This window comes from Neolamprologus brichardi, chromosome 14 (genome assembly GCF_056152115.1).
Source record: "Neolamprologus brichardi isolate AB-2024 chromosome 14, ASM5615211v1, whole genome shotgun sequence".
In the NCBI taxonomy this organism is placed as follows: domain Eukaryota; kingdom Metazoa; phylum Chordata; class Actinopteri; order Cichliformes; family Cichlidae; genus Neolamprologus; species Neolamprologus brichardi.
The window spans coordinates 28778775-28800016 of NC_142117.1; the positions used below are offsets into that span (position 1 = coordinate 28778775).

Here is a 21242-nt window from a genome sequence, read left to right on the forward strand (position 1 = left end):
CACATGAACAGTTTTCACACTGTTCTGTACAGCAACATGATTTCAATGAGTTACAAGGACAATAATGATAAAACTGTGAACTTCATCTGCTGTTCAGAGTCCTACACTGGAATGAAAACAGCCCAGCATGTGCACCACTTCCTGCTGCAGTCAGTAAACAGTCTGAAATCTCCTTTCACTCCTCTCATTGAACTGCTGTTTATCTTACAAAAGTGAATGAGCGAACAAGCGAGTGGTTTCAGACACAGCTTGGTCCGTCGTTATGTGGTTCGAACACCACTGTAATCCAATAAATCGCAAAGTGACCACTGACGTGGTGCTGACTTCATTTGTCTGATGAACGCTCAAGTGGCTTCATTCTTTTCGTTTCATTCAGCGGCTGCTTGAGAGAGCTCAAACCAGTTTGACCTTTTAATGGTCTTTCTTGCGCTGACACTGCACATGAGAGCGCACAATAGCTCACTGCATGAGCCCAGCCTAATGACTTCCTGTAATCTAGCTACAGTATCTGTGTTGCAACATTCCTTTCACCGACCTGATGTGAGATAAAACCTGTAGCAAGGCTGTGACCTTTTTTTGTGCTTTGCACCATGAAATCAAACCATTGAATGAAACACCTGAAAGAAAAATAGATAGAGAGAGAAAGGCTGAGGCTGCAGCTGGGGTTTGAAAGGAAATCTTTCTAAATTCGGCACAGATGGGTCTCTAGGAGGAAGCGGTCCTCCTCCACAGTCTGCTGTCGGGTGTCACGATGGCCGCAGAGTGGGTTATTTTTCAAGACAAGATCATCTGGAGATGGCCTCCTCGAGCAGAGCTGAAGCAGAAACAGAATGGCAATGTCAGTAGAGCTGAATCAGGTGCAAGTGTTTGACCTAATTGGGAACTGGTTCTATCTTCTCTCCTTTAAATATAACAGTAAGATAAACAGCTTTTGGTTTTTGTACTGAATTAATCTGAAGATGCCGCCTTGGCTTGTAATCTTTGCTACATTTTGACATTGGTTAGACAAAATATTCATTCATCCCACAAAGAAAAGAGGTTAATTAATGAATGAATTGAACAGCAGCAAACAACTCATCTGTTGTTGCACAAAAAGTATTAACCCAATAAATCAGTGGGTCAATAATGAGGCTGACAGTTAAATGAATATCAGTACGAGCTTGTCATGTTTTACAGGAGGTCTGGTAGTCCCGACTAGTCTAATGGAAATTTTAACACTGCAACAGAGTGATTCCTGCTGTCCAGATATTCCGCTCTCTTCTTTCTCCATCTGCTTTTTACTCATGACTAATAAAGGCAAAAATACTACATAATACAAAAGAACTTCAGGTCTTATTTGTTTTTAAATTTAGGATCAATATTACAAATTTTGGAGAAGTGGTCTTCAGTGCTGCATTTTCTTTGGTATTGTTTAATCACAATTACTACTAATAGGGCTACTGGACCAGAAAAACATGTTTGCTTTTCATAGTGACTCCACAGCTACATCTGCACACAATTATCTACATTTTCTCTGTTCATTGTTTAAAGTAATAAATAATTAATTAATTCTGTCTTCAAGTAATTGTTGTGAAGACGTTTGCCTTCCACTCACAATTTAAAGCTCACATTAAGAATTTAAGTTCCTTTCAGAGGTTTGTGAACTAATTTTGTGTTCAATTAAATGAATTCTTTCCTCCTTAAGGAAAACTTGGTGATTTTGTACTTGTGTGTTTTAGCTTTTGGCCTTCACATATGTGTTTCCTAATGTTCACCAGATCCTGATCACTGAAACACTGTTCAAGCATTTGTCATATCATCCACACACATCAGGTCACGTAGAGAAAACACTGACCTACATGACGAAACATTCTTGTTGTCCAAAAAAAACTATACAAACAATTTTATCTCTCGACTCTTTAAAAATAAATAAATAAATAAATCAGCTTTGCATGATTCAGAGCTCAAAACAATCCTTTTTTATCTTTATACTGGACCTTTAGGACCACCCTCCGTTTCTTTCTATTTCTGTTGTTTAATGTTGAAGCGTTTGAGTTAGAAGGGTGAAACTCACTCACTTGGGCACTTGTGCAATGGTCTGTACTGTAATCTAAACCTCTCACAGTGGTTGGTCTCTATATATCTGCTGCTCAGCTCAGGCCTGAGAACCATTTAAACAGCAGCCCTGCAGCCTGTTGCTGGATTACCAGCATCTCTGTTACTTATTGAATTCTGATGCAGTTTAATCTTCTCTAATTCTGCAGCTGTTTTCAAATATAAAGTGGAATCCAAGCCCTCAGTTTTGCACCATCACTGTTTATACTGCCATTTTCTGTTCCACTCCGTAGACCTCTGTGACCTACAGTTACTTTTAGTGTGCAGATAAAAATTATGTTTGTAGCATAAAAACTAGTTTCTTGTGTAAACAAACCCCCTGGCACCCTGTCTGTAAAAGATGGAAGTACTCCACATTTTTGGCCACAGCTGAGCTTTCAAACTTACAAATGAGTCCTTTCACTATTGTACACAGACGAACATGCAACTCTGCCGATGTTATCGGGGGACCTTGTCTCGAGTTAAGCTTGTCTTTCATCTGGGGAGTAGTGATATTTCACCACATCCCAACATCTCACAGAGTTTGTTAACAGAGGGTAATGAGTGAAATATTACGTTTCACTGCTAGCAGGGTGTTGCCATGACAACAAGCCACCGATGTCACCGCGAACGGGTGACTTTCATCGAGCTGCACTGGCTTTGGTATCCCAGAATCCTCTTCTTTTCTTCCCAGGCGGCCACGGGCCCCCTTGCCCCACGTGTACACCTCCCCTTCTGCAGAGAACAGAAACAGAAGAAGAAGAGGATGGTCACCAAATTGAGAGTCACAACCCCAGCATGCATTAATTCACACAGGTCTTTAACTGATGGCTCCGTCTCTCCTGCAGTGGCAGCACAATAGCTCGATCTGATGGAAATCAGAGTCGAACAAAGCCCGTATTCCACAAAGAAAGCACGGCTGGCTTCTTTCCAGGGAGCCAATCACTAATATGACATTTTACTGTTTTACCATCAGCTTTAAGAGCAACACACACAAAAAACTGTTACCTACCACTGTGTTCAAGTAACGCTACCAATATAATCTTGTTTTTCTTAAATATTAAAGTTTTTCTTAGTACCACAGACTGCACTGCTCAAACAACAATCAAGTATATCATGGGTTTATCTTTGGGATGGCGTGAAAATAATCCTGAAGAAATGTGAAACTTGCTGAAGAATCTACCGCAATGATCCTCTTTATTGGCTTTATTTTGGAGTTGAAGCTATAAACCCACTTCTGACAAACTTGAGATGCCGTCCAAAGAGAATCCAATTATTTGCAAATCTCATAAAACCCATATTTTACTCATAATAGAGCATGGAAAACATATCAAATGTTTAAAGTGACAAAATGACGATATTAAGAAATATATTTTGAATATTTTTAATTTAATCATAGAAATGCATTTCAAAACAGTTGGCACTGGGCAAGAAGTGGCTGGAGAAAGTAAGTGGTACTAAATAGAAACGGCTGGAGGAACAGTACCGGTAGTTGTTTGCAAATCATTAGTTTAATCGGCAACAGGTCAGCAACTAACTGGGTATAAAAAGATCATCTTAGAAAGGCAGAGTTTGTCACAAGTAAAGATGACCAAAGGTTCACCAATCTGCAAAAAACCGCATATACAAATTGTGAAACAGTTTCTGAACAATGTTCCTCAAAATTAAATTGTGAATCTCTTGTAATCTGCAGTAAATAAATCATCAAAGATTTCAGAGAATTTAGAGAAATCAATACGGAATGTTTATGACTGTCGAGCTCTCAGGCTACCAACTCCTAGGTCCCAACTTTTTCAGAATTGGTGTTGTACATTATAACTGCGTGGTGACACAGCCAGTCAGAGTCAAACTGAGATATAGTAAAATGCCCATGTAAAGCAGCTAAACAGCAGCTATCAATGAAATGTGGTCTTTATCAGATTAAATCTAATGTTATCCATTTCAAAATTCTAGGTGACTTCCTTCTCAAGTTATCAATTTGAAGTCACCCGTTTTTTTCGTTGTTGTTTTTTTATAGATATACCTATGGTATCAATTTGAAACACCTATGTCAGTTACTGCATTCACAAACTTGGGACTCCACATCACCCACCCGGCAGGTTGATGATAATACCCCATCAGTCTTTTACAGCTGAGGGGTAAAAAGAAATTATATACATACAGTAATTTATAGTTTCATTGACTAATATTATTAGGAATGGTAGTTCTCACAGTTTATGTTTCTCTGGCATACCAAGCAAGTCTCCCTTGCCAGAAAAACAGATTTGGCCTGATTGCAGCTTAAGCTGTGTGTACACACACTTTTCTCCTTCTTATTAGTTCCAGTAATCCAGTCAACTCTCAAACTGTACTACATCTCCGGCCCATCTTCAACCTGAACAACAGCCAGAAAAAACTGAAAGCCCCTTTGCAGGTGTGCAGGGTCTTCAAAAACTTCAAGACGTGATATTTACTCCTTTCTACTCATAAGTATATTAACCTGATATCACACTTTACTTAAAACTGTATTGTAGTTTTATCCTCTGTCAGCCATCCAACATATTTTGAGGATTCTTGTTCACAAAACTCAAGTCTCAAAAGAAACGTGGTTCAAAAAGAAATCTGTTGCAATGTTACAAACATGACTCAATAAATGCATCTACTCACCAGATCCTATGGCTAAGGTGAAGGCGTCACCACAGGCAGCCATAGTGATGCCCTGCAGGCCAGACACTTTGCAGGGGGCACGGCTGCTACGTCGGGAGCTGGAGCCAATTTGACCGTGCTGGTTGCTGCCAAAGGTGAAACACTGACCATTTTCTGAACAACGAAAACGTGGAGAAATAAACCAAGAAAAAATTTAGGAATTACACTAGTGGTGGAATTACTTTGTTTGCAGCTTTTTCCTTGTGCGGATAAGAAAAATTTACGTTTTTCATGAATTGTAGTAATATTAATTTTTGTACCGCAGTTGCCTAACAAGGGTCTGTGGGGAAAAAAAAAAAAAAGAGGTCACAGACATTATTCAGGATTCTTTGTTGCATCCCACTAAACCCAATGCTGTCAAAAGCAAGGGAACTACTGCAATTTTGTCAGGGCTAATCTCTTCAATCTTTCTGGAAAGCTTTCTGGTTTCTGTTTTTCTAGTCAGCTTTAGTCTGGGTGCTAACCAATCACATTTGAACAGACTGCGTAGATGCAAAAAGAGGAAAAGCATTTGCCGTTAAGCAATCTCTAACAACCAGCTATTTAAAATATCTGCTCCTCTCTCTATTTAGTCTTTCTGTGTTCCCCTCAAATTAGTTCATTTATCCTTTAGTTATGTCCTTGATTAATTTCCTGCTTTATTCTGATACCTACCTTCTCTTGTATCCTACTTTGGATTTTATCCCTTGTGTGTTGACCATCTTGATAGTTTTCACCTTTGTCTGGTTTCCCTTCTGTTTCTCATTTCCAATCAGCCCTCTGTGTATAAGTAGTTCTGTCTTCCTCTTTGTCAACTCATCTGTTGTACCACCTGCTTCTCTAATAAGGTGCTGCTTCTAAGTCATGTGCTTGTTGGCAGTTTGTACTTTTGGATTAGTCACCCTTTTTTCCTCCCTGGAACTTATTGCCAGCATGAAAGTAAAGCTTGCTTTGTGTATTACTCTGTGTGCGAGTCTGTATTTGGGTCCACCTTTGGACTTAAACTTAACACACAAAGGCACTCGCAAAGAAATGCTATAATAGCTACAAACGAGACTCTTTCCAAAAAAGAGAATAATATTGTGAATTTCTTGAACCTGTAACAGCGACAGAATGCGCCGTTCCAATGTCAATGTAAACAATCTTCTCAGTGTTCAGTGGGGCTGATTGGACTGGATTGTAAGAATGAACTTCTTCCACTTGATTCAAGGGATTCGGTTCCTCTCCAGCTGTGATCATATCCAGGCCAAGCTTGTTGAACCTGAGTACAATAAAACAAAAAAAAAAAAAAAATTTTAACAGACACAATGCTGTAGTATTCGTCCAAATCTTAAGTGTTTGTTTAAGCATGCATACATTTGAGAATATAAGACTGTTTGTTTCCAGTAAACAAACACATTACCAGCACTCGCTCATAAGTATCGTTTCTTTTTTGCCTTTTGGCCAAAAGCTGCAATCGGTGAAATCCCGAAAACAAATCTGACATTATGTAATATAGAAAAAATCCCAAGTGGGCGGACGTTCCAGTCTAGTTTGCTATCATGTGTATCAAGTTTCATCCCGTTGGCTATGAAGTCTGTTAAGTTTCATGGTATATAAATAGTTCCACCTGCTATTTTTGGAACACTTTGATGAATATCATGCAATAAAGTTCTTCTTACCCATCAATGAAGAATAATTATCATTTAATGCCAGTAATCTTTTAGTTTCATATTTATCAAGTATTCAATACATGTTTAAGGTCTGGAGCTGAGTTCACTGCTACTGTGTATGTATTTCATGTCTGTAAGCCACAGAAGTGTGAACAAAGCTGTTTACTACTCTTGCCCTCTCCTATTCACACATACATCCTCTCTGAGAGAGCGGGATTAGCGCTGAGTGAATGCAAAGGCTTTGTCATTTTAAGAGAATGCTGTCTCACAGGTTGTGCACTAGGAAAGTACCTCTCTGAACTTTTAACCTACCACCATCAACCCACATGATCGAGTTTATAGAGTGATAAAATGTTAGCATTTTCTACGGAAAACATGGAGTGAAAATGTCGTCTCAGCGTTATATAACGCCGCTCATCACTTCCTCATTTTTGTCACACTTTTGAATCAAGAACCAGAATAGTCACCTGTTGCTTCCACATGCCACAATGCTGTGCTGGTTGCTGATAATCATGGAGCAGTCAACTCCACACACCACCCTCTGGGCTTCAAAGTTGCCAGGTAAACACACTTGCTGCGGAGAGTTGTGGGTGTCCTGGGTGCCGAGCCCGAGGCGACCTTTCAGACAGAGACCCAACCATTAAGCTCTGTGTTGAGATGCAGCTGTCATAAACCACACAAGCAAACACCAAAAAGAAGAAAATAAAAACTGGATTGTTTACTATACCATTGTCTCCTCTTCCCCAGGCAAAAACTTCTCTTTCATTGGTCACAGCGAGAACATGGGAAGCACCGCAGGACACCTGAATGAGCTCGTAACCAAGCAGAGCCTCCACTATCTTGGGCTGAGAACAAAAACAGTGTCATCAATGAAATGAAAGCTTTTTATCAAAAATCTGTAGGGACGTTGCGCCCTCATAGCATTCATTTAACTGTATAAAATGAAACCGCATCATTCTTGGTTGAATTCACTCCTCTCTCTCCCTTTGTTTCCTGTCTGCTTCTGTACTATCAAGTGCCTAATAAATTTTAAAAATGTCTTTTTAACGACCATCTCTTTCTATAAAGTATTTTAATTATTCATTCATCCATTATTATTTCATTGTTATCGATTCATTGTACATGTTAAGGCACGTCTGCTTTTAATGTGTGCTTTTCTGTAAAAATATGAGGGAGAGCACATCAAGCCATGGAAGAAAGACATTATTTTAACACTGTGAAATTGCAAAACACACACAAGCTTGTGTAGAAGAGTGTGGAATGAAGTCTAACCTGTCAGCTTTTTAGGACGACGTCTGTATTTTTTTGCTCCAGTGTTCCAACAACCCAGCTAATATTCCAGCACATTCACCACTAGCTAGTGGGAATCATGTGCGCTGCCTCCTGCACACTAGCTTCCTCACCTAAACCACACAGTGTTTCCAGTAGTGCACTGCTGATTAAATGGTATTATAGACTAACTTCAGGGTCACAGAATTTCTACTGATTGAGAGATTTCTTTAACATGTAATCTATCTTTATTAATCTAAACAAGTTGATTTGAGTGGAATTTACAAAGAAGCTGTTGCCTTTAACTGTATTACTTTTATTAGGGTATACCTAATTTCTTACACTGGCAGCTATCATTGCATTTACTAAGGCATTCAAATAGTGTACCTGTGTTACATCATTGAAGTTCCCGTGTCCTAGACAGCCGTTGCTTCCACTACCAAACGTCATGATAATGCCCCTGTCTGCAAATTGGAAATGAAAAGAAGGGATTAACAGGACTATTAGTTGATGAGTGTAGGTGTATTCTTACAGAGGCCAACAGAATGCTTCTAATCCCCATCTAGGAAACACTAATCTGCAACACAACAGTGAAAACTGATGAAAGAGACATGAGCTAAGAGAAAAGAGTCTTTAATCCTGTGTTATCGGCTTTGTGGTGTTGGATGGGTTGACAACACTCTTCAAAAGCACGCTGTGAGTGTACCACAGTGTGAGAATAAGAGAAACAACCATTCCTAACTGCCAGGCAAGCATGAGGGTTATGTTCAGGTAGATTCACAATATCAAGATAAAGAGATGGCTGGCTACATCCAAAGTTTGCACTCAAACGCCGGTTTAGTGTTTTAGGGGATGAGCATAAACAGATTTTCTACAGCACAGCTCCTAACTAAACTGACTGGCATGGCTGTGATCTCTCTGATAGGTATCCAAAGACAAATGGCCCACCTACCTGTCATGCAGGTGGTAAAGAGATCACCACAGGACACAGACTTGATGGTGACTCCAGACTGACCCTCGAGGAAGCGAGAAATAAACTGAGGCTGGATTTGCTCCACCACACCAGGAAGACTGGCCTCAGAGGACCCCACTGATGGAGCCTGTGACAAAAAATGTTATTAGACTAAAGTGAGCAGAGTCTCTTTATGGCAGTAACAGAATAAGAGGAAATCATGAGTCTGCAATATTCAAGCCTTCCAGATGTTACTTTTAAAGTATACAAAATACCCATGTAGAGAATTTATGCTTTTCCAAGAGTATCTTAAAACTCAAAATATGGATGAAAAAGTGTTAAAATCCTTCAATCTGATGTTGTCTGTTTAGTACTGTAGCTTCTCCAAGCAGCCATAACAATGCTGTCCTGTAATATTGCTATTTGAGTCTTTAAAACTTTCTGAGATTTTCTTGTTTGCTACAACAAGTACTGGCTCATAATTTCTTTCAGCTATATTTGGACGTTTAACAGTGGAAACATCAGCAAGGCTGAGGAGAGCATATCAGATCAAAGCTGCTCCTTTGCACTGTGTCAGAGTTACAGGGAACATTTGTACTTCAGGAAAAGCAGTCAAAGTTTAAAAAAAAAAGAAAAAACAAAGAACACACACACACACACACAGACCTCCCATGTAATCAAACGGCCAGTCTTGGTCACACCCATCTTTTGAGTGCGGCCCAGAGAGACCTGAAGCACTTCTGTGTTGAGCATCGGGAGGCGGAGAGGAGTCGAGATGCCACTTCCCCACGTATACACAGAAGACAGCGGGAGGGAATGCACCTTTCCTGGTCCTAAACCAACTGATCTGTCTGTTTCAGCCCAAAAAAGCAAACAACAAGTTTTGTAACTGACGCTCTCAGTCTAGATCAGCCAGTACTATGGTCAAATAACTACATGCTTCACCTCTTGACCTGTTGGCAGGAACTCTCCCTCCTGGTCTACCTTGAGGACCAGTTTGCACCGTAGACAGAGGTTTCTCAATCCTGGAAGAAAAGAAGATATTGATAAAGATAGAAGTCATTACACAAAACATAATAAATCTCAATCTGACATCAAAACTCTTGTAGTTAAAATAATCTTATTTTATTATTAATTAAGCAAAAAGACTGTACCTGCGCATTTTTACATTTCCTATATCTGTGTAGAGGTTAAGCAGGGGCCTGATGCATATGGGGAGAGCCATTATTTCATTGAGTTGAGGCCGTTTGGATGGATCCAAATTGAGCATGTTGAGAATTAGCTGTCGGAGTTCTGGGCTGTAACGGTCTGAGATCGGCGCAAAGGTACCGCTCATGATCTTCAGAACGAGGGCGGGGAGATTCTGAGAGAAAAATGAAAGAGTTAAATCATAAGATGCATCACAGATTGATGTGAAAAGAATAATCTCTCATCATCTACCCTAGATCCTTGTCAAAACAAGAATCTTTCACAGCACTAAACCGCAGTGTAATCGGTAGTGAAAAGAAAAAGCAAAAGAAAAAAAGATTTGAATGAATTATTGATCTGAGTGGATATCAGAAGCAGTAGCAATCTGTTTGTGGTTTAAAGTGGGACAACATGTGGGTGTTTTTATGAAATATTCTCAGAAATTTTAAGAATCCCCCATTGTGTAAACAGAGTAACTCTAATGGTTTGAATGCCTTTGCACACAGCAAGAGTTTATAATTTATACATTTAAGGAGAAGAAGAGTAATGTAAAAACAATAATACAGTATTATCATCACACCCAAAATGGGACACTATAAAGTATATGATTTTATTACAGCAGCCTCAAAGGCTCTCTTGAGGCTTGCTAGCTCATACAGCACACAGCCCAAAGCCCAGATATCACTCTTCTGGTTATACGGCTTTCCCTCACACAGCTCCGGGGAGATGTAGCAAGGGGTCCCGACAACCTGTAACAGGAAATAAAGGAGGTTTTAATTCCATTTCAGAATGCAATTTAGAATTCTAAAAATGAAGGGAAGAGGTAAGATGATTCACCGTGTAAGCTTTGCTTTTGCTGACGAGGATCTTGGAGATGCCAAAGTCTCCGATTTTGACAATCATCTGGTGTTTGTCAAGAAGAATATTCTGAGTCTTGAGGTCCCTGTGCAGGATGAGCTTGTTGTGAACATGGTACAGGGCGAGCAAGATCTGCACAAAGAAGTGAAGGATGGTGTCTTCGTCCAGCAGCGAGTTACAGCGCTTCTGTATGTAGTCAGCCAGCGTCCCACCTGCATGGAGAAAACATGAAGGAAAGAATAAACAACACAGATGACTTTGGTTTGTTGGAACCATAATGGAAGTTACTATGTTGGTCTGAGTAATGACCAACATAGTTAACATTGGATTTTAAAGGCTTTTTAAAGGCTTTAAAGGGCTTTAAGATCACAGCAGGTGATCTTGTTGCTCAAGTGAAATGTTACTGTAAGCATAAGAGAAAATAAGTAATCCAGCCATGTAAATAAATCACATCTACACTTTTATCTGCAACAAACAGACTTTTGGATGTTTACAGCCGCAAGATCTGAACTTTAACAAAAACTAAAGTCCACGTACTTTTTCGATAATTTTCTTTCATGTGAAAAAATATGACAATAAATCCAGGCAGCATATATTTACCAAAAAATCAAACAAACTACTGCTAGAATAGTTGGAGCAATGACAAAGAAAAGATAATGAGTGAAAAATGCTCATAAAAAAACCAAAATATGTAAGGCTTTATATCTGAATCAAAACAATGTACGTGCACCAATATCTGTAAGCTATGGCAGTTCCACTGGCAAAACAAGCTACTTAACCAATCACAAATTGAGAAAATGTCATTTAGAAATGCAATGCAGAACTTTAGAGGCCTTAGCAAAGTCTTTGAAGTATGAAAATATAAAGATCCAAAAGTAACTTGCCTCATGATTTTAGGTTTTTGTGTTGGTGCATTTTTGCAGAAGGCTGGCCTTGCTGATGGCAATCTACATTTTTTACATTATAGATAAACAGATTTCTGAATTGTAATACTATCACACAGCCTCATGTGGTATTCCCAGGCCTAACATGGTGGGAACCAGCAAAGGTATGGAGCCCTGCAGGACTATATCATGGGAAAAGTAACATGCTGTACAATTAACAAAAGGGAGTTGTGTAATAAGATATTATAGCGAGGTTACCTGGAGCATATTCCATTGCTATCATTAGGGCCTTGTCTTCCAGGAAGTTCTCATAGTACTCTATAATATTTGGGTGGTTGAGGAGTTTCAACACCTGACACTCGTTTTGTGCTGCCAGTCGCTCGTCTCGTGACATTTGCTCCACCGGGATCTCCTTAAGGATGACATAGGCCGCGTCGCTGCGCCTGCGGCACAGGTGAACAATCCTGACAGCAGAGCAAAGTGAAGAAGAATGAGAGATACCGTTTCCTGAATAAATATGAGCAGGGTGATTTGCTGAAGTTTAGATTTGACATTGTTAAGCTTTGGCACTGATTTATTACACGTTACTCTCTGGGGAAGCGATAATGTGAACCAAATAAACACATAACACAGTAAAATAACCTCAGTATTTAACTTAAGATTTTTAAGCTAATGTGAGACAAAGTTGTAAAAGAATAAAGAATCTGAAAAATCTGACCCTTTCACAGCATTCTGTACTAACCTTTAAGAACTACTCCCACACATGGCTGGTACAGAATAAGAAGAGAAATAAATGGAAGGGACACCAACACAGTGCATGTCTTCTTAGCATATAACCTGACTGGATTCTTTTATGTAGAAAAATAATAACACTTTATCAGCCGATTTAACATCTGGGCTCAAAAAATAATTCTGCCATGCTGTGGGATCAGCATTGTGTTCTATTCAAATAAAGTACTGACATAAAAGTACAGCTGTGCAGATCAGGACCTTGTGACTTCCCACCTCTGATGGATTATTTAAGTAGTTATAAATAAACTGCAAAATGAGCAGAGCAGCTCAGGCTCAGGATAAATCCACTTGATGTGCATTATTTATGAAATGTAAGCAGCACAATCCCATGTCTCATTGTGCAAACAGGCCATCTTTTAATGACAGTTTTTTCATTCAGATGTGAAGTATGACCAACACCAATTCAAAGTGATATGAATGTACAGGTATGGAAAACCAGATTTCTTTTTCCTGCCTCTATGGTATTTTGATCACAAGTTGGAATTCAGACAAATAGAATGAAAATAATAAATTTCAATGTTGCAAATGAAATTTCTGCTATATTTTGGTTAGATCAGTTGATTTTGTTTCAGAAGACATCAGAAGCTTTCTCCATCTGTGTACCTGAAAAGTATATTTGATTTGTGTTACAGTCCTGAGGTTTCTGAGATGTTACTGAAAATAGATTTTTTGGAATTTGTTGAGTTTCGGTTCCTGTTTTGATTGGTTTGTTATTCTAGTCTGCCCCGCGTTTCAGTCTTTGTGTGCCCCTGTCTCTATGATCATCTTTATTGTGAGTCTTTTTGTCTGGCTTTATTTATTATGTTTTGAATGTTCAATTATTTTCAGTTTTGCTTTGATAGTCAGATTACTCATCTTGATTCAGTTTTTTACCTCCTGTCTGTCTTTACTTGTGTTTGATTACCTTCAGCTACGCTTTGTTCCCACTGCCCTCTCATCTCCAATCAATATATATATATATATGCTGTGGACAAATAGTCCAAAAAAATTCTTCACCTTGACCTTAATGGTCAGGTGTAATGGACACTATAAGGAAAAGAGAAGCACCTCAAAGAATCCAACTTTACTTACACTATACACAGCTTCTTAAAAATGTGATGGCAGATGTTGTGGATGTTCAGAAGAGTGAAGACAACAACTAAATCTTAAACATGTTTGTGTCGTGTTGTTTCACACAGTCACATAAAAAGAGAACCACCCCTAAGAAATACAGTAAAACTTCATTAGCAAGGCTGGACATTTAAATGAACAGGGACATGGAGCTCATAAAGTGTATACCATATAGAGGTGGGAATCACCATACATCCCACGATACGATATTATCACAATATTTAACGCACGATACAATATTATTGCAATTTTTTAAAATATTTTGCGATATTCAGATTCTGTACATAAAGGTAAACTTTATCAATATTCATTTTATCTAATATCAAAGTCTCACACTCAGTCTTTCTCTCATTTCAGTTTTATTGTTGACAAACTGAACGGTTTGTATTACAGTCTAGTCCAACTTAACTGAATGCAACCATCTGGTACAATTATAGCTATTCTGAACTATGCAATTTATGAAAACTATGCAGCCCACTCAGCAACTGAAGAATTTGAAAGTAAATTAAAACAAAATATAATTTTACATTAAATAAAAAAGTTTTAAACTTAATTAAAATAAAACATGTCTTAAATTAAAATAAGTAAACTATCATGTTTATTGCTGCCAAAAAAAAAAAGTTAAACACATTTGGACAGTGAAGGAACGTCAGGATTCTTGCTCAGAAAAAGGATCAACATGCTCTGAAGTCAGAGCATGTTCCAGTCCACAAAAACTTTTTTTGTAACAAAATATCGATTTCTGCTGTCCCTGTATCGATACATTATTAGCAAACAAAATATCACGATACTACACAGTATCGATTTTTTCCCCCACCCCTAATACCATACCAGTCAAAATGAGATTATTTACTTCAGTCATATTTTCTGATGATCTAGTGTAACTCAATATAGCTCATAATCTTTATTTATGGAGCTTCTCCTACTTATAAAGCTGCCTTCTTCGTGTAAAGCAACAACAAGCAGATTTTATGACAGTAGCATAATATTGATCATTTAAAAATAAGCTATAAAGGTTTAGCACATAAAATGGAAAATCACACATAAATATGTGAATTGCTTTTTCTTAGTACTTAGAGAATTCAACCAGCTCCGATTATGCCTGCCATGTTTATTCTTCCAGGTCACTTCATGCAGAAACCTTCCTAAGCAAAACCGACTCTTTGACCATCTTTTGTTTTTTATTTTGAAAATTAATATTTATTCATATGTGACATGGTAGTGTTTTTGTCATTGGCTATAAAGTTTGTGATTGGAAAAATATTTGTAGTGTTTTATGACCTCTTGGGGTTTTTGTTTATCAGCTAAAATTATATATCTTCATGACACTAAAAAGATTAAAAGTTTCATTCAATTTAAGACTTCAGTGCCTGCTTCTTAAAAGACTAGCCAACACATATTCTTTTTCACAACTCCAGACAAACTCATTAAATTAGTTAAAGTTTAATAATAAAATTTAAAGTTAAACTTTGAAATTCAGTTTGTAGGCTGGTTACAAACTATTTACACTCATTTTGGTAACCAACTAACACTATATTACCAAAAGTATTCAGTCGCCTATCCAAATCACTTCCATAACCATAAGTATATAAAATCAAGCACTTTGGAATGCAGACTGCTTCTACAAACGTTTGTGATAGAATGGGTCGCTCTCAGGAGCTCAGTGAATTCCAGCGTGGTACCGTGATAGGATGTCACCTGTGCAACCAGTCCAATTGTGAATTTCCTCACTTCTAAATATTCCACAGTCAACTTTTAGTGGTATTATAATATAAGAGATTGGGAACAGCAGCGGCTAAGTTGCTTCCTGTTCCAACATGACTGTGCACCAGTGCACAAAGCAAAGTCCATAAAAATATGGATGAGCAAGCTTGGTGTGGAGAAATTTGACTGGCCTTCATAGAGTCCTGACCTCTACCCGACAGAACACCTCTGGGATGAATTAGAGCGGAGACTGGGAGCCAGTCCTTCTCGTCCAGCATCAGTGTCTGACCTCACAAATCCGCCTTTAGAGGAATGGTCTAATATTCCTATAAACACACCCTTAAAGCTTGTTGAAAGCCTACCCAGAATAGTTGGAGCTGTTATAACTGCAAATGCTGGACTAGCATAAAATTAAACCCTATGAATTAAGAATGGGATGTCACTCAAGTTCATATGCGTGTGAAGGCAGATGACCAAATACTTTTGACAATATAGTGTATATAGGGTTTGACCGAGGGTGGGAAACATTTTTGGTGACTTTGGCAGACTTTAACACTCATCTGACCTCTACATGCCTTTTAGATAGCTGGTTTTTAAAGTAAATAAATCGTGTCCAGTGCTCTGTTACTTCTACTAACACGTCCTTCTCCGTCCTCGTCTTCTTCGCACGTTTCCGTTACTTCTTTTTAAGGGGAAAAATTGTTTTCCTCTTTCGCTCCTGACAGCGCAGCGTTTACAGACAGGCTGATGTGTGTGACATAAAATAACTTTTATAAATTACATATAAAGTGTAAGTATAGCCAGACGTTACCCGAAAGCTCCTCTTCCAACAACTTTGATTTTCTCATACTTCTCCATCGCTGCTGCGCCCAAACGTTTCCGCCGTTTCCAGGCAACCCGTCTCTGGCACCACGGCAGCCAGCGAGGGACAAAACAGACGGATTCCACACAGTTAGTACAAGAAGATACCAAACGGACACCCCCTTTTTTTAAATTATTTTTTCAGTCACGGTGAACATTGTTTTAAATTATGCTTACACGTATACTTTAATACAACGAAATATGGTTATATTTTATTTATATTTTATTGGAAGTACTTCATAATACCTACATAAATTGCAGTTTCCAAACATTTTCGATTTGCTGTATGTACTGCAAAACAAAGGAGTCACAATTTGCGGTTTAAAAGAGAAGAGGAAAAAACTACACTATATAAATATTTGGGTATTTTAAAGAAATAAGTAGCATGAAATCTTTAGAAACAAAGAAATTGAAAATAATATATTATTTATATATATATATATATTTTTTTTTTGTTTGGTTTTCCCATTAGAGGAAATTGTCCTTTAAAGGAAACGATCATGTTTATCCATCTTAAATGGTGATTATACAGTCTTTTTAAGCACAACGGCTGTGTAGTGGTTTCCACATTTCCTTGACAAGCAAAAGGTCACTGGTTTGATTCCACTTGAAGACACAAATCACCTTTGGGGTTTTGTCAGGAAGGACATCTTGCATAAAACTGCAAAATCACACATGTGGAGCTACCAACTGTGGTGACAACTGTTGAGTAAGGGAATGGTTGGAAGTAGCTGTCAAGTGCAAGAAATGTATTACAGGTTAGATCAACCTGCTGTTATTACACTGTAACTACCTAATATTTAGGGTGAACCTGAGTTATACAGTATTGTAACCGCCCCCTGCTTACATGTTGATAAGTGGTTATTACTGATTTCCCATTTTGTTTATTTTATTCTTTAGGCTACAGGGTATGACTCCACAAAATTCCAGGTCTCAACCATATTGTCCCTCATGTCCCTTCAGAATAAGATGGCACACTCCTACAAAGCTCCTCACTTTGGAAGCTATACCTACATCTGTGGGGTTAGGGGGTTAGGGTACTTAATAATACAGACCACGTAATGATAATACGGTTAATTACAATGTAAGAAGTCCTTTCCTCCAACGTATCTCACAGGTACTCATTACTCAAAAACACTTACAGTATAATTTGTTTCTTTTTCTTTTCTGTTGTTACTCCATTGTCTAACTACACCTACCAGTAAAAACTCTCACTTAATTTAAACATTTAAAAAAAAACATAGTAACACTTGGGAAATTATACCATAAATCGTGGACTGTATTGTGAAAACGCAAAACGCAGCCAGAGCTTATTTTCTGTGAAATATCCGGCCATGCACTTGTGCCAGGAAACAAGTAAATTGAAATGAAAGTGAAAAGGAATTGGAAATGAGAACTAGTCTGACGGATGAGATTAGTAGAGCTTCTTGAGCTTGGACAGCTATCGCACTCTTACATCCAGACACCTGGTGATTATAAAGCGCCTTTCCCTTGCCTGAGACAAGCAGGAAGGGAGCTGTATCAGCACTGTTTCCCCTCTTTGCCTCAATAATAAATGCTTTGTGCTGTGACAAAGCTTGCTCTGTGCTAAAGTACATACCTTCACTATCATCGTCAGTCTGAAATAATGGTACATTACCACAAACAGTCATCTGCATGTAACTCAACCTTACCCTGCAATTTCCCTGCAAGATTTTTAAATGACACTAAAGGTGGTGCAGAGATAGGTGAGTAGAGGGTGAGTCCAAAAAACAATACCTCGCTCTTTTTCAGGAACATGATATCTCAACAAAGCACACATAAAGCAGCCCTGAAGTGTATATGGCATTCCTCAGACCAGCTAAGTGACATATTTTGCCTTCTGTCAGCTGATGCTTGAGAGTCAGTGTCCAGGAATGCACGGTGCAGGACAGTGAAACTGTTGCTAAACCTCAGGTATGAAACCTCACCTGAAGAGCATTATCTGTTACTAATCTCCAAAGATCTCTCATGACACATGATGAGAAATTGTGGGGGAGTAAAGTTGTTTTTAGAGATATCTTGAACATCCAGCCCTTTTTCACACCTGGCATCATAAGCTTTAACAACCGATGAGTCAGGACTGAAATGTTGCCCATGAACGCCTGCTGTGAAGAAGGTTATGTTGACATGTTTCTTTGCGTTTGTGTAAAAACCTCCTTAAATTTTTAGGAAAGGTAATAAAGGTAAAGGTAAGGAAAGGTAATACTTATGTGATAAAAAGGAGGAACTGCTTATGAATACTCATCTTAATATCTTTCTTTATTATTTTTAATGGAATGGCAAAAGGAAGTCAGGAGTGACAATGAAGAATGTGAAGGTTGTGCAAGACATGTGTGAGGACCGAGACAGTGGTGAGGTGTGTGGTAGGAGTGACAGATATGTTCAAGGTGGGACTAGGATTACCTCAGGTATCAGCTCTGAGCTCTTTGTTTTCAGTGGTGATTGACAGGTTGACAGATGAGGTCACGCAGGAGTCTCTGTGGTCTATAATGTTTGAAGACAGCATTGTGATCTGTGGTGAGAGTAGGGAGCAAGTGAAAGAGAGCCTGGAGAGGTGGAGGCATGCCCTGGAGAGTAGAGGAATGAAGGGCAATAGAAGCAAAATAGATTACATTTGAGTGAATGAAAGGAGGCAGGTTGAAAGGTGAACATGCAAGGAGAATATGTAGAAAAGGTAGATGAGGTAAATACCTGGGGTCAACCATCCAAAGCAATGGACATTGCAGAAGAGAGGTAAAGAAGAGAGTACATGCAGGGTGGAGTGGGTGGAGGAGAGAATTAGAGGTGATTTCAACAAAAGGATAGCAATAAAAGTGAAAGAGATGGTAGTGAGTCATGCTATGATGTCTGGTGGCAGGCTGAGCTTGAGGTGGCAAAATTGAAGATGTGAGATTTTCATTGGATGTGACCAGAATGGACAAAATTTGAAATGATTAGCAGTTTGGAGACAAGACAAGTCTGGGAGAGGCAAGGAGGGATAGTGGATACACTGGACAGAGGATGTTGAATATGGAGCTCCCAGCGGAAGAGCACAGAAAAGATAAATGGATGCAGCAGGAATAGGGTGGGATGAAGGCAGATGAGTCACTTTGGTGATCCCCCTAAACATGGCAGCGAAAAGAGGAAAATTATTTTTAATGAACATTGGTACACATAACATATATATATATATATAAATATATATATATATATATATATATATATATATATATATATATATATATATATATATTATATATATATATATATATATATATATATATATATATATATATATATATATATATATATATATATATATATATATATATATATATATATATATATATATATATATTGTAGGCAGCTTTTAAAGTCAGAAAATAAATCAAAGCAAGATAGTTGTATTGCCAATGTTGATTTGATCTACTCAACAGAGACTTTTATAAAGTACATCACCTTGCAGCTGTTTATACAGTATAAATATGGCCTCAAGTTTCCAGCAGTACTCTGCTAAGTAGCGTTATGATAGTGGGGTACATGGCATCAGAACTCAGCAGAATGTTAGACTCGGAGCAAAGAGGCACTTTCACAGTGTCTAATCTCGTGTATGGCACTCTAAAACACTTTGAAATTGCATCAGTTTTCTCACAGTCAGGCAGAAGAAAAAGTAGGCACCAGAAGACAAGTGAAGCTTTGCTCACTGAGAGGAAGAAAAACATTTTCCTCACACAGGCAGATTTTTCAAACACAAGAACAAAAAGACTCCAATCAGCAAAAGCACAGTCAAAAAGAAAGCTGTGTGGACTCAGAGAACAAGCAGCATTTAGAACAAAACCAAATGCTGTGGGTGATGGAAGATACTGAGTGATGATGAGATCTGTGGCAGTAACAAAAGGGTCTGCGTGAGGAGACAAATGGGAGAGAGAATGATACCACAGTGAGTTAAGCACATAGTAAAACATTGCTGCAGCTGGACACAGAATGGACTCCACCCTGAGCAAGAAGAAGCAGTACTCCATTCTTTAGAGACATGCTCCACCCTCTGGTTTTCATCTTTGTGTAGAAGAATTACTACTACAGCTGAACACTGACCCCAAACACACATCAAAACACTGAAAGAACTAACTGAAAACCAAAGAAGACCAAACACTACTGAAGCTGTGGCTTTCCCTCCACAGTCGTGTGACTTGACCCCAACTGAAAATTTACTGGGACTGAAAAAAAGCACTCCTGACATAACAAAAAGCTTTGTTGGATCATGCTAAGGTGTGGACTACCCGCTTCTGCTCAAAATTTTGTAATGCAACAAATGTAAACTAGTGTCTCAGATATCCCCCAAACTATGTGAGAAAGTCAGTACAACTATTAGAAATGTAATGAAACATTAAAAACACTTACATTACCACAAACATTCTATTTACTAGACCCTTCAGTGCCACATTCAGGCCCAACAGTGAAATTAAATCTTTCTGATTAAGATAGACCTGCTTTTGTTTGCTATTCACGATGCAATCGCTGGATTCAGCTGACCTCTAGATTTTCTTTCTCCTGGCTGCTCACAGTCTCCACTGTAGCTGTTTCTCAACAGCCATCAGGAGAAAGAAAATCAAGATCAATATGGTTCAGCTCTGAGCCAGACAGAAAGATTCTCATCTAAAACAGATCACATGACATTGGGAGACCTTCTCAAGACCTAAATAGCAAAAGAGCAGCAGCAGCTTCTCTTGTATGAAACCAGGGGCTTCTGCATCTGCAGGCTGAAGTATTTTCTCTGGAAACCTGAAGCTGTGAGGAATTACAGGTTCCTGTGCCTAAAAAAACTATGAGAGCAAAAGGATTCCAGCATCTCACACTGCAAAAGAACAAAAAAAAAAAAACTACAGGGAGGGGACCAGGAAACACAAACAGTGGTGTTAAATTACATTTCTCTCTCTCTTTAACTCCAGGGTGTCTGGTTACAGGGAGCTTTGCCCTCTGGATATAAGCAGATTAATTGTATTGTTCATCTTTCACAGTTGAAGTTTGCTTTCAAAAGGTAAAAAGAGAATTTCGTGGATTCAGATGCATCCAGGCCTGGCTTTTATTTACCAGAAAGACATGTGCCGTTTTGGAATAATTTTATTAATGCAGATTATTAAAGACGAATTTCTCAGGATGTCTCAACGGCCCTTCTCCAGGGTAGAGTTTAGAGAGTAAGGTACCCCCCTGGTGGTCTTATAAAAAACTGAGTGA

The 21242-nt window shown here is 38.5% G+C and overlaps 1 protein-coding gene across 1 annotated transcript; it reads right to left on the minus strand.

Annotated features, from left to right (window-relative positions):
* Positions 1–660: 660 nt before the first annotated feature.
* Positions 661–16044, minus strand: nek8 (NIMA-related kinase 8). The gene is made up of 15 exons (XM_006801516.2): positions 15958–16044; positions 11799–12004; positions 10636–10868; positions 10416–10547; positions 9765–9973; positions 9556–9635; positions 9277–9461; positions 8611–8758; positions 8046–8122; positions 7117–7234; positions 6857–7007; positions 5835–5998; positions 4720–4872; positions 2650–2808; positions 661–814 (listed from the first exon to the last, which is right to left on the minus strand). Exons 1-15 carry the CDS (start codon positions 16002–16004, stop codon positions 786–788), a joined length of 2091 nt encoding a protein of 696 aa, XP_006801579.1. The 5' UTR covers positions 16005–16044; the 3' UTR covers positions 661–785.
* Positions 16045–21242: the final 5198 nt, after the last annotated feature.

Coding starts and splice junctions, on each gene's coding strand:
- nek8 (XM_006801516.2), bottom strand. CDS start 16,004: ATGGAGAAGTATGAGAAAATCAAAGTTGTTGGAAGAGGAGCTTTCGG. Junction 10,869..11,798: donor AGCAATGGAATATGCTCCAG/GTAACCTCGCTA, acceptor TTCTCCATGCAG/GTGGGACGCTGGCTGACTAC. Junction 4,873..5,834: donor GCATTCTGTCGCTGTTACAG/GTTCAAGAAATT, acceptor TTCGTTGTTCAG/AAAATGGTCAGTGTTTCACC.